The sequence below is a fragment of the Littorina saxatilis genome, linkage group LG17 (genome assembly GCF_037325665.1).
Source record: "Littorina saxatilis isolate snail1 linkage group LG17, US_GU_Lsax_2.0, whole genome shotgun sequence".
Classification (NCBI taxonomy): domain Eukaryota; kingdom Metazoa; phylum Mollusca; class Gastropoda; order Littorinimorpha; family Littorinidae; genus Littorina; species Littorina saxatilis.
Window position 1 is genome coordinate 8,637,073 of NC_090261.1, and position 15,841 is coordinate 8,652,913.

Sequence of the window (15,841 nt, forward strand, 5' to 3'; positions counted from 1 at the left end):
ATAGTCATTTAGAAAAACCCGTGTTTCAAAGCGACTGCAATACCCAGCGTAAAACTGCTGCCTCCACGGGCTGAACAGCCACGCCCTGTCACTGTCAATCAATAAGGAAGGGGCGGAGTCCGACGCCCAACGACCAACCAGGCACCTCGATCAATAAATCCACGTAAATTGAAAGTTAAGGAGCGAGCGAAGAGATATGGGGAGGGTACACACGGCAAAGCGCGCGCGATCTCCCAACAATCGACGTTTTCGCGTGTTGTATTATAAGAGATTTCCCCAGGAGGGTATATTTCGATAAGGGACAAAGCCCGGATCACACACTCGGCCGCCCCGCTTTGGAGAGTAGGCCGCGCCGCCACCCCAGTACCCGTTGTGTTCAACTGAAAAGACGACGAAGACGAAGGAGAAGAAGAGTTCAGAACTGAAAGGAAGACGCTTCTGTTCAAGGCTTGGAAAAAAAACAAGTAAGACTCGGTCCTTTGGGGTTTGAGAGAGTTTTGTGGCTGAAAAGTCTCTTGGAAAAAAGAAACCCACGCCAAAACTCTACGGCATCAAGCATTGCAGAGATTCCCCTTGCAAGTGTCGTGATTCCTGGAGGTTACACGCGTGGCTGCGCGAGCTCCGTCGCTGCTAATTCCTTGCTAAAGACATCCCCCTGTCATCGATTATCTGGCTGCTGTTCTTCCTGTCTCAGCCAACCAGATGCGGAGATCTGTCTACAGCTCTGACTGATGAGCTTGGTTTTTATTTGCTTTCTAGATTTTACAGCGTAAAAGAGGCAGCATGAATGTAAGAGAAATGTTAAGCGCTTGCTGATGATATTAATTTTTGTAAGAATCTTCTGAACCCTTGTGCAGCATTGTGGGTCAGAACTGCTGCTGCAGTAGATCAAACCAAATCAGCTGTCTCAGAAGTCGTACCAGAAAAAAAGGCTGTCTGCGAGGAAAAAGACACTGACGTCGCTTCCACTGACACTGACTTTGACAGGCGACAACAACAAACCACACACGCGGCACGCAGGAAACGGAAAAATCAGACAGGCAGAGCAGTCGTCAAAACTCCTCCCTTTTTTTCTCTCCAGCGATCGAACTCTTCCTCGCTCTCTCTGCCGCTACTAGTCCACCCCACCCCCACCCCCCTCCTGCTCAGGAATCGTCAGTGAAGCGTGGAGCCCGAGTGTTTAACTTGACGTGCAGTGCCACCCTCCGCTCAGATGGCCACTACGCTTGACGCCATGAAGATCAACACCAGCTTCTCGATGAACAACATTCTGGACCTCCCCGCGGAGGGAAAAGTCGTCATGCCCTGTGAAACCCCAACCCGGGGGGACGGGTCGCTGGACCTGTCTGCCCCCCGGGGGGTTGGGACGGACCTTGCCGGACAGTTCTACGACACCTCGGACAACCCTTACACTCGCTGGCTGCACACCAATGAACAAATGCAATACGGACGTAAGTACACCCTTCAGTTTTATTCCGAGTGAAATCCCCATAATGGTAAAAGAAATTCGTGACTGATGACCATATGCAATACGGACATAAGTACACCCTTCAGTTTTATTCCGAGTGAAATCCCCATAATGGTAAAAGAAATTCGTGACTGATGACCATATGCAATACGGACATACGTACACCCTTCCGTTTCATTCCGAATGAGTACGGACATAAGTAGACTGTGAAGTTTAATCCGATTAAAACCGAGATTGGACAATACATTCGTGGCCGATGACCGATATGCAATGCGGACGTAAGTACATTGTTCAGTTTTATTCCGAATGAGCACGTTTAAAACGGACATAAACAGATTGTGGAGTTTAATCCGATTAAAACCAAGATGGAAAAAGAAATTCGCGGACGATGATGAGATATGCAATACGGACGTAATTACACCCTTCAGCATTATTGTGAAATCCCTAGTAGATATGGGGAAAGACATTCGTGACTGGTGACCATATGCAGTATTGACGTTGGATGCTGCTCCCGTTGGTCATATACTCCGAATAAGCACATTCAATACGGACATTAGCAGACTGTAAAGTTTATTTTGGGAAGACCCCTAAAGATGGGAAAAGAAATTCGTGGCCGTTGATGATGAGAAAAGAAATTCGTGGCAAAAGATCATATGCAATACTTAGGTAAGTACAAACCTAATTCAGTATAATTCCCAATGAGCTCTTTCAATACGGACATAAGCTGACTGTCAAGTTTAATTGGAGTAAAACCTCTAAAGATGGGGGAACATTTGTGGCCGATGATCATATACCATACGTACCACTCTTCAGGAAAGCAACTTCTCAGATGAAAAAATAAATTTATGACAAAACATCAAATGCAATCATATGCAATACGGACGGACATACCAACTTTCAGTATTATTCCGAATTAGCACGTTCCATACGGATATAAACGGACAGTTAAGTTAATTTTGATTTTAGAGTGTTTACTTGTAAAAATGAGAAAAGAAAATCGTGGTCGATGATATTATTCAATATGGACGTACATACCACCCTTCAGCATAATCATTCTGAGTGAACAATCTATAGAGGAGGAAAAAACAGTGACCAATGATCATTTGAAGTCAGTATACACTTCAGTATAATTTAGTCCAATAGATTGAAAAAAAAGATCGTGGCTGATGATCGAATGCAATATGTAAGCAAGTAGACCCTTCAGTATACTCTGAATGGTCATACATGATAGGGATTTAAGACCTTTCAATATATTCAGTATTTAGCATACTCAGAAGGATATAATTATGCAGTAGTAGACCCTTCAGTATATTCAGTATTCAGTATACTTGGAATATTATTATACATTGCAGACGTAAGTAGACCTTCAGTTTATCAAGCTTTCAGTATATTTTGAAGTACTATGTATGTTACGGACGTACGCAGTTTCTTACCCGTACTACGAATATCACCTCTACAATGAGGCGAAGAATTCGCGGCAACGATGACGTACATTTCAGCCTTGAGTTCATCCCAACTAAAACCTGTGCAGATGGATGAAAACTTCGTGGCCAATAATGACATGCAGCACGCGCAAACAAACACTTTTAATCCAGTTTATTTTAAGTGAGAACCTGTTCTGACTGACCGGGGAAATTTGAGGTAGTTTGAATAAGGATAACTAGTCACAAATGACGCAAGCTTTTTTCAAAAGCAATGACGCCTGTAGTCATTAAAAAACTGTGACGATTAAAATTTCCACAAAAGGTGGTGACAAAACAAAAAGGGAAAAACAGAGAAATAAAGCGGTTAAAGTCCATAGACGTGGGGGAAAAAACCCATGTGAAAGCGATCGAAGATCTCAAGAAATAACTCATGAAATAAAACTAAAACCAACGATAAAACAAAGAAAAACAGGAAAAAGATAGTTATGATACAAAAATAAAGCTGTAATTTCAAAATTGCAGCAAATAAATCTACCCTTGAAAAATGGACTCATAAACTAATTGCAACAAAACTCGATTACATTTTTCTGTTGTCACGCAAGACACTGGACATGTAAACAATACTGCCGCAAACCTGTACTTAAACAACAAGATGAATGAAGAAAAGAATGTGTTTAATAGAAACGGTGCACCTAGAGCGTGCATATGCAAATGCATTCAAGAATCAGCTGACAAGTGACACTTTTTCCTTACAGTGAACGACAAGGGCACCGGGTGAAAACACACGCGGAACTAATATAATGCAGCATGGAAAAGTATTTCCACGAAACTGAAACACTTCCGAACAAAGACCGCGAGCACGACAGCTCCGTGTCAAAGATATTCTTCTGTCAGTTAAAATATTCGTTATACAGTAAACAGAGAGAGAGAAAGAGAGAGATGGAGAGAGAGAGAGAGAGAGAGAGAGAGAGAGAGAGAGAGAGAGAGAGAGAGAGAGAGAGAGAGAGAGAGAGAGAGAGAGAGAGAGAGAATTGAATTGAATTGAATTGAAATTTATTTTACGAGGGTGACAGAATAAGCAATGTATACATGCTTCTTTTCATCCGGCCCTCGCCCATTGAGGGGTAACAAACAAGAAGAAATAAAAGATAAGTTTAACAATAGTACAAATGACATATTTACCATAATTAACATGTCAAGCAACCAATAAGACATTTTAAGATGCATTAGGATTCTTTAGCAATGCTTGAAAATTATATAGAGACAGAGACAGAGACAGAGACAGAGACAGAGACAGAGACAGGGAGAATGTGTGTAAGATTGACATGTAATAATCCCAGAACTCTCAAAGATCCCTAACGTATTCTGTATGAACACAGATAAGGTGTTTTCTTTGAAAAAAGCCATCGTCATCATCGCCATAATCGTCGTCGTGATCTTAATCGTCGTTATCTGATCATTTGAAGCGTGTTTCCTCTTATTTTCCTTTTTTTTTCGTCGTCGTTTATGCTTTCAATACGCTGTTGCAAAAATATTACTGCCACTGGTCGTTACCCTTAATCTTTTTTTAACAGCACCGAAATGCTGCAGCTTGTATATTCATGCAAAATCGTCTCGTATTAACTAACATGTTCTACATCCTGTGATCCACACATCGTCTTTTCAAAACAACAGTCCAAACGCATATCGGGAATTATCAATGCTATCTGTCCACCGATGACATTGTCGACTTAAATGTTTCCGTTAGCTGAGATAATTACGGAAATTAATAATGAATCACGTTTATTTTACCTGAATTGTTTCCTCCACAACCTGAAATCACCAGTACACCTGTGAACTGCTATGTCGTGTGCTACCAACGTGACACAATAATGCTATACACGGATGGGGCGTTTTAAATGTTTGTGCATGTTTGTCAGACGGAATAAGGAAAAGAATCCACCTTGTCGATTGAACATTCGGTGTCGTGTCTATGAACGCACGGATCGACACACAGATACACATAGACACGGACACACGCACGCACGTACATATGTACACACGTACAGACACACACATAGGTAAACAAACACACACAAACACACCCATTCGCATGCACGGAGAGGTACAAAGATACAAATTCAGACACACGCACACTCACGAAGACGCACGCAGGCACCCGTCAACCCCTCTTCACCCCCATTCACACACACACACACACACACCACACATGCACACACACAGAGACACAGACACACACACACACACACACAGACACACACACAGACACAGACACACACCGTGACACACACACAGGCACACACACAGACACACACACACACACACTCACACACACACGCCCTCTCGCACACACAGACGCACACACACACACACACACACACACACACACACACACACACACACACACACACACACACACATACCTCCTTCGAACCAACCCCACCCCTCCATACATGTGTCACACTTTCAGATATTATATTTTACGACGTTTTCCCCCTTGCTTTGTGCGTGGGTGACATAACTGACCCCACTGTATAACATATCCTCAAGACAGGAAAAGGAAGCGATAATAAAATATCAGCGCCGACACTTGAAGATAATGGGACCCAAACCTGTGCGACAGTGGCTGACCTCACCACAGTCCTATTGTGTCGGTAAAGGATTTCCGCAACAACCGTTATTGTGGTTTTGTCGGCAAGCGATTTTTGAGAGTAGTTGCGTTATGTTTCAGTTCGGTAATGACTGATAACAATTGAAAGTTTACTCTCTGTCTGTCCGTCTGTCTGTGTTTTCATGTGTGTCAGTCTGTGTGTCCCTATCTCTGTTTCCCTCTCTCTCTCTCTCTCTCTCTCTCTCTCTCTCTCTCTCTCTCTCTCTCTCTCTCTCTCTCTCTCTCTCTCTCTGTCCTTACAGAAACAAATCGTACAATCATAACGCATTGGTGCTAGTGCACTGAATACTTGTGAGCCCATGCCCTCTCTTAATTTCTCCTTTATCGATTGCTGTTTATACCAAATACACCCTGAGTGTCTGTGTTTAATTCTGTCGGTCTGTCTATGTGTTTGTCTGTCTGTGTATCTATCTGTCTGTCTTTCCGCCCGACCAATCATTTGTCTTTCTGTCTCTTTGTGTATGTCTGTCTGTCAGCATGTCCCCCTCCCCCTTCCGCTATGTGTTTATCGAATAGTTCAGTTTCTTTGTTATAAATGCATAGTTTTATTGTGTCTTTCATTTTGATTCAGAGTCCTTTGACCATTTTTTTTATCACTCGTAGATACGCTTTTTATGTTGTTGCTTTTTTCCGAATTTCTTTTCTGAATTCACGCGTCCATTCTTCGTAGCTGTCGGATTACAATAATCTGAAAATGAGTGTTTTATGTAACGTAGTGACATTATGAAATTTAGAAGAAACGGAGGAGAAAAATCAAATAAAGGAGAAAAACTCTAATCTTATTATCATCTGCCCATAAGTTTGGGTCGCGCTCTCTCTCTCTCTCTCTCTCTCTCTCTCTCTCTCTCTCTCTCTCTCTCTCTCTCTCTCTCTCTCTCTCTCTCTCCCCCTCTTTCTCTCTCTGTGTCTCTCTGTCTGTCTCTCTGTCTCTGTCTCTGTCTCTCTGTCTCTGTCTCTCTCTCTCTCTCTCTCTCTCTCTCTCTCTAACCGGCACGGTTGGCCTAGTGGTAAGGCGTCCGCCCCGTGATCGGGAGGTCGTGGGTTCGAACCCCGGCCGGGTCAAACCTAAGACTTTAAAATTGGCAATCTAGTGGCTGCTCCGCCTGGCGTCTGGCATTATGGGGTTAGTGCTAGGACTGGTGGGTCCGGTGTCAGAATAATGTGACTGGGTGAGACATGAAGCCTGTACTGCGACTTCTGTCTTGTGTGTGGCGGGGGAAACTTGCTAATATTCAGCATTCTTATTCATAGAAATATATCCACGTTACAAGTTCATACCCACTCGCTGCAACCCTCGGTTTTACGCTCGATATAAAACGGATTCTTCTATTCGCTTCAACCGCAGATGCGTAACTAAGATGGAGCTAATCTCTTCCTATTGGCTCCTTCCTACACGTAAGCCGCCGTTTTGAAAGCAGGCACAGTGGAAATGATGCTCATTCACGTTTGATGAGCACAATTTGTTCTGGTCTCTGAGCACGATTAACATCCTGCGCGAGTAATTCCCAATCAACCCGGTGACAGAAATTTTTTTAATGTGAAAATTCCGATGAAAAGAGCTCTCTCTCTCCGTCTGTCTGTCTGTCTGTCTGTCTGTCTGTCTGTCTGTCTGTCTCTCTCTCTCTCTCTCTCTCTCTCTCTCTCTCTCTCTCTCTCTCTCTCCGTTTCTCTCTACCTATGTATGTCTTCCTGTCTGTGCGTGTGTTGCATTTGCTCTCTCTCTCTCTCTCTCTCTCTCTCTCTCTCTCTCTCTCTCTCTCTCTCTCTCTCTCTCTCTCTCTCTCTCTCTCTCTCTCTCTTACTCTCCTTCTAGCTCTCTTTGTGTGTGCTTGTGTTTGTGTGTGTGTCTGATTCTGTATGTGTTTGTGTGAGTGAGTGTGTCCGCGTGAGTGGTGAGTGCGTGCCTACGTGTCTATTCGTCTGTCTGTCTATCTGTCTGCCTATATGCACACGTACCCTCCCTGTTTCACTTCTAGCTAATATTCTAATTTGCCCCTCATTAGTTTTTCATTTTTACCTTTACGCTCAATACCCCAAATAATAGTCATAATGTTTTCAAAACGCCCTAATATTCACCTAACGGCGGTTAAAGGAGATTAGCGCTACACCGACGCGGGTCGATATTGGCTCGAGGCGTAAACATTAATTAGAGCGCGTGCGACAAAAATTGCACGTGCTGCTTCAAATGTTCGACGGATGTAGGGAGAGGGTTGACAGCGGTGGCTTTTTGTTTGGGGTCCGCGATCGCTCTATTGATCGGCTTCGTGACATCGACTTATTTGCTTTGAAACAAGGGTCTTTGGTGTGCGGAAAGTTATGTGCATGTAGTTGTGTTAGGCAGCTTGCCAAATGCGAGATTCGCGAGATTCAAGTTTGTAAGTTGTTTAGCTCGTTAAATGGTCGTTTCATGAAGAAATGTTAAAAGTTTATTTTTTTTTGCATTCTCTGTTCTTTTACTCATTTTGAGACTATTCAGGGGATTTTATGTTTTGTTTTTGTATGAGTTTTATTTTGATTGTCTGCATGATTCTTGTTGTGAATAATACATACAAAGGTGTAGGCAACGTTTTTGTCAAATGCTCCTGAAACACGCGTGATAAAATGTGCGTATTAGCTAGCATCTGTTACGATATTTAATTGTTAATTGCCTTCTAAATTCGTCGTCCTTGAAGTAAAATAAGTAAGCACAAATGTTGTATTCTCATCTATGTTGTAGTCAGTAAACTCTACAAATATTTCATACACGCGTTACAATTATATATTATAAACAACACGGAAAAAGCGTTTCCGTGGCCTTCACTGTAAAATTCGACTCATGCTTTAAAGCTGGCATTGTCTATTTACTCATTAAAGAATTTCTGAACTGACCAGCGTAATATCAAGTGGCCGTATAAGTTTTGTCTGCTTTTTACTAGCTGCATGGCTGTGCTGTGCAATCGTTTCTTGTAATAAAGAAATAATTTGGAGAATAAATTTGTAGTAATAAAGAAATAAAAAATAAAAAATAAAGAAAAACTCTGTTAATTGAAGTATTATCTTCTATAGTGATTCTTCTTCTTCTTCTTCTTCGTTCGTGGGCTGAAACTCCCACGTATTTACGTGTATGACCGTTTTTACCCCGCCATTTAGGCAGCCATACGCCGCTTTCGGAGGAAGCATGCTGGGTATTTTCGTGTTTCTATAACCCACCGAACTCTGACATGGATTACAGGATCTTTTCCGTGCGCACTTGGTCTTGTGCTTGCGTGTACACACGAAGGGGGATAAGCCACTAGCAGGTCTGCACATAAGTTGACCTGGGAGATCGGAAAAATCTCCACACTTAACCCACCAGGCGGCCGCGGCCGGGATTCGAACCCTCGACCTTCCGATTAAGAGGCCGACGTCTTACCACCACGCCACAGCGCCCGTCACTATAGTGATTCAATTGTTTAAGGTTAAAGGGAACAATTGTTCGGGCAAAGGGAGACACTTTTACTTTCGCGATGAAGATGCAGGAACCGTTCTTTACTTACTGACAATTCGATTTCCTTTAAACAAACAATAATAATGAAAGTAGGGCCGGGTGGGGGGGGGGGGGGGGGGGTCAACGGGCGAGAGTTGAACTAAAGAATGAAACAAGACCGCACAACACATATATTACCCTAAATGCAATTTTGACGAGTTTCTCCCGGAACCCGAAAGTTCAACAGAATCGCAGTAAAGCACAGATCGCTTGACGCGAAGAGAGACACCTCGGCCTGTAAACCTTCCGATCCGACGGACATCAAAGCGCACTGGCCAACACGATTAAAAGAAGATGGAACCCACTCCACTCCAAAGGAGACCTCGTAGATTTTGACCCATGACTAGGCCGACGACACGCGTACAGAGATCGTATTGGTGTCTTATCTAAACGAGCGCTTTTAAGCCGTGTGACGTCCCTTGTTGCTGTCATCTTAAGATTCCGTGTTGTGTGCTGTACTTGGAGAAGAGAGTCATGGAGGAAGAATGTGTATGAACTGATGGTTGATTTGAATAGTTCTTGATTTATTCAAAATAATATTCTTAAGTTTAAAATTAAATCAATACAATATCAATAGTGAAGAGATATAGAGAATACTACATGGCTTGCTGTGTCGTACCAGATTTACACGAGTTGTTTTTTTAAATATTAAACTGCGAGCGAAAGCGAGCTGTTCACTATTTGAAAAAGCAACGAGTGTAAATCTGGTACGACACAGCAAGCCATGTAGTATTCTGTTTATCCTACATACTGTACTTAGGTGTATTTTACTGAAAATGTCTTGCAGACGAGGCAGCTAAATTGAAGACGCTTGTTTTGGAACCTCGATCTCTTTTTAAAGCGCTAGCCTCGTGCAATCTATTACGTCAAAGCAAAGAAACGTCAATTTTTGTTTTGATAATGACGTTTGTCTGGGTGACTTTGGCATCATAAGTAGTGGAAAAACAGGTCCCTGCCAGACTTGCTTGACATGACCTCATTTACATGATATACACACGTGTGATTTGAATGATTATTATCTCACAGGTGTCTCTCTCACGTATGTAGGATAAATATGGTTACGTTTTGGGGTACAGGTGAACAGGTATTTCAGAAGGACTGATCATTACAATAAATTATTGTGACAATTCGGTTGCAATAATTTTTGTAGTTGGGAAAGTGCAGGTTATTCGTTTCAACAAAACAAAGTAAAAACCGTATTTTTGGAAAAGACGTACGAGTTTATATGCGCTGCGAGTTAATATTTCTATTCGGGTATGTGTGAGCTACCGTTCACTCTGGTTTTACTCTGTCTGTGTGTGTCTTTGTGTGTCAGTTTGTGTGTCTTGGTGTCTGTCTGTGTGTCTGTGTGTGTGTGTGTGTCTGTCTGTCTGTCTGTCTGTGTGTCTGTCTGTGTGTCTGTCTGTCTGTCTGTCTGTCTGTCTGTCTCTCTCTCTCTCTCTCTCTCTCTCTCTCTCTCTCTCTCTCTCTCTTAGTCTCAGTAATAAAACCACAACAAATAAATGAAATTTTTCTACTTCAGAAAAAATACCGAAACCAGTTAATATCTTTATCATATATCGTAACCACAGCAAACATTACATACACATAAAACACGAGCCACACAACTCATCTATCATCTTTACCGTGCAATGAACTTCACAGTCAAACACAGGCGGAGACGCCGAAGCAGTAAGTAGTTGATCGTCTGGCGACACTCAGCAAAGTAGTCATCTTGCTTATTCCCCTACTTGACACGCAAACATCTACGCTCTTCTGAAGTGAACACATATAAACTCCCGACGCCAAAAACCGACCAACGCTCACAGGAGCTTGTATCAATGTGCCGGTCGATTGTGTAATGCGAAAGGAGAAAGGTACTTCAATCGACTGGCACATCGATACAAGCTCCTGTGCCAACGCTATAGCTTTGTACGATTACGAAGACACGGTGCTAAAAGCACCAACGCGACGCCAAACTTATCATGTTCAACAGCTACCTTTTTTATAAACAAAAACAAAAAGGAAAGGAAAAGACAGAAAATAAATAAATCACATAAAACTGAGTAAAATGAATGAAATCAAATAGTTAATATATTTTCAAAGAGGGTCCACTTAAGAGGGTCCACTTACAGGTACGTGATCGTAAAACTCAGCAGTTTGGGTTTATACCTACTCGGGGGGCAAGTCGTCTCGCTATAAGCGCCAGAAACTATTGTCCAATTAACTTGCAAGGCGAGTCTTGAGGGACTCAATTCATACCCGCGTTGAAATCACCTCCTGCTGGTAGTTCTGCCCATGCAAACAGCACCCGTTTACTCGCCGGAGTTCTTCGCCGGCGTTTGCGGGTATGTGCCATTGACTGAACGTTTTGGAAGCGTTTTCCTTTTTTCCTCCACTATCCACCCGTTTCCTCGTACCCCCCGTTTTGTACAGTTAGTTTCATGGTGGTGTCTGTTGGATGAGAGAGGTCGGTGCACATTTGATAGCTAAGTATTTGTAACATATTATTTTGAAAGTAATATCAAAATGTAAAACATATATATACATGTTCGAATTGGGAGTGTCACCTACATTTCAAATTTAAAATGTTGACATACGCGCTGTTATTTAGATCTTTTAAAGTCATTTTCTTATTCAATCAACAAGCGATGAAAAAGTGTCTTTAAAAGATCTTAATAGAAGCGCGTATGTCAATAGTTTTTAATTAGAAATAAAGGTGGCATATTATTTTCACCGGCGACAAATATTTACTCCGGTATGTCTTCAGCTTCATACATAAAAAGAATTCATAGCTGCCTAGTAAGTCACTTGTGATCAAGAGCTTGAAAACATAAAATTAAATTAAAAATGATATAAATTCTCAGTAAATCAAGGGAAAAGAAAGAGAGTTTTACATAGTAAACAGGTATAATAATAATAATAAAGATAGCTTATATAGCGCCGCTTCACAAATTTAACTATGCTCTTAGCGCTGTACATCGAGATATAACAATTTCAATAATATAAATACAAAGATGATATTATCATAATACACATTTACAAATATCACTCATGTGCATACATCCTCGTGCACACCACGCGCATACACACTCCCACTCATTAGCAAGTGCACCAAGGACAACAAAACTAGCAATTTTTGTATAGATGAGGATCAGTACCTGCGTTTTAAAGCACGAGTGAGGGTTCTTATACGTGCATACACGTGCATATTAAAATTCAAAATTGAAATTTCCGTTGCAATACCTTTTGATGAGAAATCTTCTCAATGACAATGTCACGGTGAAGAACACACGCTGAATCAATCCGACGCCCGTTAGAGACGTTAAAGTGTTCAATCCCCGTCTCAAACCGTGCATGGGTGAGGACAAGCCCACGAGCGATCATATGTGTGTATGATTGCACCCGTGTTTAAAAGGTAAACTTCTCCGATGGACAAAGAAGAACTAAAGAGGGGTCCTGGGCCCTGAAGACATGAGACAGGAGTGGTCTTTCACCTCGAGCGTTTCCGCTTTTTACACTCATTTTGTCGCTTTTCACTCCCCCTACACTTTATTACTTCGCGACTCAAAGGGGAGAAAGGCTGTGTTTGCGAGGTCGGGGAAAATGGAGTGTTTTCTCTGCTGAGTGAATAAACGAATTTTGATCTTACACGCTGCGTTTTAAGTGTGTTGATAGTGCTGTAGAATTTTTTGTAATAGCGACTTGGGTGTTGCTTGAGGGTAGATTTTTTCTCCCTCTCTCTTTCTCGTTCGTGTGAAATTAACACGTTTGTTTGCTCACAAAATGTGCCTTGGGTACGTTTTCTCAGGTGTTTGAAATATGTGGACATGGACGGGTTTAATTAAGTTCTAAAAGAGTTCGTGTTTTCTACGAAGTTGTCATGAGACTGTAATATAAAGCTGTTGTCTGCAACAAAACACTGATTGTTTCCTTTCTTTTCTTTTCCCTGTCTTTCTATCTTTCTTGACGAGAAATAAAAGAAATATTACTTATTTAACTCCGTCCATTTTGTTTTTACTTTTTGAAGATTTTATTTTCATGTTTTTACAAATTCATGTTGGCTTTATAAAGAGCTAAATCATTTATCGTTATTCAGACTGCTAACGTTCAGAAGTTTTATGATCGTGGAAATATACACAGTGTTTATAATCAGTTTCAAGACTCGTTATTGCGAGCAGACATAGTTGCAAAAGTTTTTAAAATCATTGAACTTATGATGGTGTAGATGATTTCCTATAATTAATGTTACGTTCTTCCTTGTACAATTTAAGATGATTATCCTCATTGTCATCAGTGACCTCAGTAGAAGTACATCATCATTTCCATTTGCTGCTACAAACAAAAATCTACAATTCACTAACCTGCTAGAAAAAGACAAGATAAAACCGAGATAAAAAGAGTCTTTATATTTGCCAGCAATATACACTCCTTCAATCTATCGGTAGTATACACCTCTAAACCTTTGAACAAGCCTTCTTTGGTAAAGATTTCATTGCCACTAAAAATTCGTGTGCATCATATCAATATGGAGACAGTTCGTAAAAATATGGAAGTCTTCATCGAGGGTTTTCCGAGATACAAACAGTATTTTTCAAGTTAGGATTAAAAAAATATGGAAGTCTTCATCGAGAGTTTTCCGAGATACAAACAGTATTTTTCAAGTTAGGATTACAGAGACAAAGAAGCAGCTCGTGAGATACTTATGTTTTCTTTCTTGTGTTTCAGAAATGACTCATCTCGGCAACGGAAGCTCAGTGGGCAGTCCAGGCGAGCACAGCGACGCCTCGGGCAACGACAGCGGCAGCGAAGCGGACGTGTCCTTGAAAAACGACGACAACGGCAGCGTCAAGCAGGAGCCCAACGACAACAACAGCAGCGAGGGCGAGAAGAGCAAGGACTCGACCAACGGCTCCGGCGACGGCAGCAAGAAACGGAAGAGGAGGGTGCTGTTCTCCAAGGCACAGACCTACGAGCTGGAGAGGCGCTTCAGACAGCAGCGCTACCTGTCCGCACCTGAGAGGGAGCACCTGGCATCCATCATCAGACTGACCCCGTGTCAGGTCAAGATCTGGTTTCAGAACCACCGCTACAAGCTGAAGCGGTCCCGCCAGGAGAAGGGGCTAGCCGACATCAACCCCCTGCCCTCCCCGCGTCGCGTGGCTGTCCCTGTCTTGGTGAAGGACGGCATTCCGTGTCAGCGGACCCCCATGAACCCGTCCTCGCTGATGAAGTCGCACCAGGACCAGCTCCAAATGCCGCAGTCCATGAACGGCATGGGGATGGGTATGAACCAGTTAGGGGGAGTTAATCCTCTCTGCGCCAACATGTCGCCCTACCAGAGCATGGGCCCGCCCATGAGCAGCGCATCGCTGTCCAACCCCATGAACATGAACATGAGCTGCTCCTACAGTATGAGCCCGAGTTCCATGAACTCCATGAACCACCTTAACGTGCCCAACGTCAACAACATGAACGTCTTGCCCGGATATAACCACCCGCTCATCCAGCCCCAGCAACGCTGGTGGTGACGTCACGCCTTACAACGTCACCTACGTGAAATGGTTTGAGTGTGCCGAGACTCTTCATAGCCGCGTAAGACGACACAGTGGCAATGTGACTTTGCTACGACGTTTTAGTGCTGCTGAGGAAAACCTTCGCAAGTTTCTGACAGCGTTGACGTAAAGTGTTGCGTCACACACTTAGTGACGTTGCAGGCCTACCGTCCCTGTCAGTATCACATTACTGCTGATGACCTCAAGTCTGACTTATCCTCGATGACGTCACCGCTGACTCGTTGTCGGTATGAGAGAATCCAAAAGACTGTGTTTAAGAAGTCAGGTGGCTGCGTCATGTCTGATGAATCCGCAACAAAATGATGTCATCTGTGACACATTCTTTAAGAAGACGTCATGCAAAGCTGGTGATCCGCCATACAAGAATCCGTGCAGCAATAAACAATCATACGAGGGCTTGATTCTCTTTGAGTTCTTACAAAACTTTACGGTTGATCTGTGTGAATGCAGCGTGTGTTTTCCGTGACATAAGGATCCGATTTTTGCTGACAATAATGTTATAAAAGTGTTCGTTTTTGTTGACATGAAAACATATCGTGACTGTTTTCTGAAAATTCGTCTTCAGCCACCACTGTAAATAGCTGGCTCGAATATAAAGGGTCAGAAACAAATGATCGTTGAAACGATGGTATTTTCACCATCATTTTTATAGTGAGGGATATTCCCTTGTGACTTGATTTACTCAGCCTTTTGATCACAGCTTCTTAGTGCAGTGTTTGTTTCTTCTTTTGTTAGACCTCGCAAATCAACTGTAGTTTTCCTTTCGTCAGAAGAATACTTTCTGACTTCTCATTTTACTCATGGATTGTTATTTGTGAAGACTCTCTTGGAAGTTTTTTTGGTTTTTTTACTCCATTTTGAGATGAATATCTTTAGTATTATTAAACGGTTAATCGAGGCAAGACAGGGCGGCGTTTAGTAATTTAAAAAAGGGCAGAATATGGACTTTCAAATAATATATCTTTAATTGTTTCTTGCTTTCGTTAACTTCGCCCACCAAACTGTTCATGATTTTATTCTCCATTTTATTTATAATTATAGGCTTACTATTCATCTTTTATTCTACAAAAAACTTTGTAACTTTTTTTTAAATAGTGATGACTTAGTGATAGCTTAGTTGAGCATCCTCAACGTTCGATAAAGACAAGTTGCTTTGTTTTCTCGCTTTTTTCTTCATCAACTACTTAATACAACCAAAACATAGTTGAACAAACGGAT

General features: G+C 42.2%; 1 protein-coding gene across 1 annotated transcript in view; it reads left to right on the forward strand.

Annotated features, from left to right (window-relative positions):
* The first annotated feature begins 228 nt into the window (after positions 1-228).
* Positions 229-15,841, forward strand: part of LOC138953043 (homeobox protein Nkx-2.2-like) — a 17,274-nt gene continuing 1,661 nt past the window's right edge. Inside the window, exons 1-2 of the mRNA XM_070324816.1 lie at positions 229-1,451; positions 13,776-15,841. The exon at positions 13,776-15,841 is cut by the window's right edge and continues 1,661 nt beyond it. Coding sequence (XP_070180917.1) covers positions 1,214-1,451; positions 13,776-14,578 — 1,041 coding nt within the window. The 5' untranslated portion in view covers positions 229-1,213 and the 3' untranslated portion in view covers positions 14,579-15,841. The remainder of the gene's footprint in view (positions 1,452-13,775) is intronic.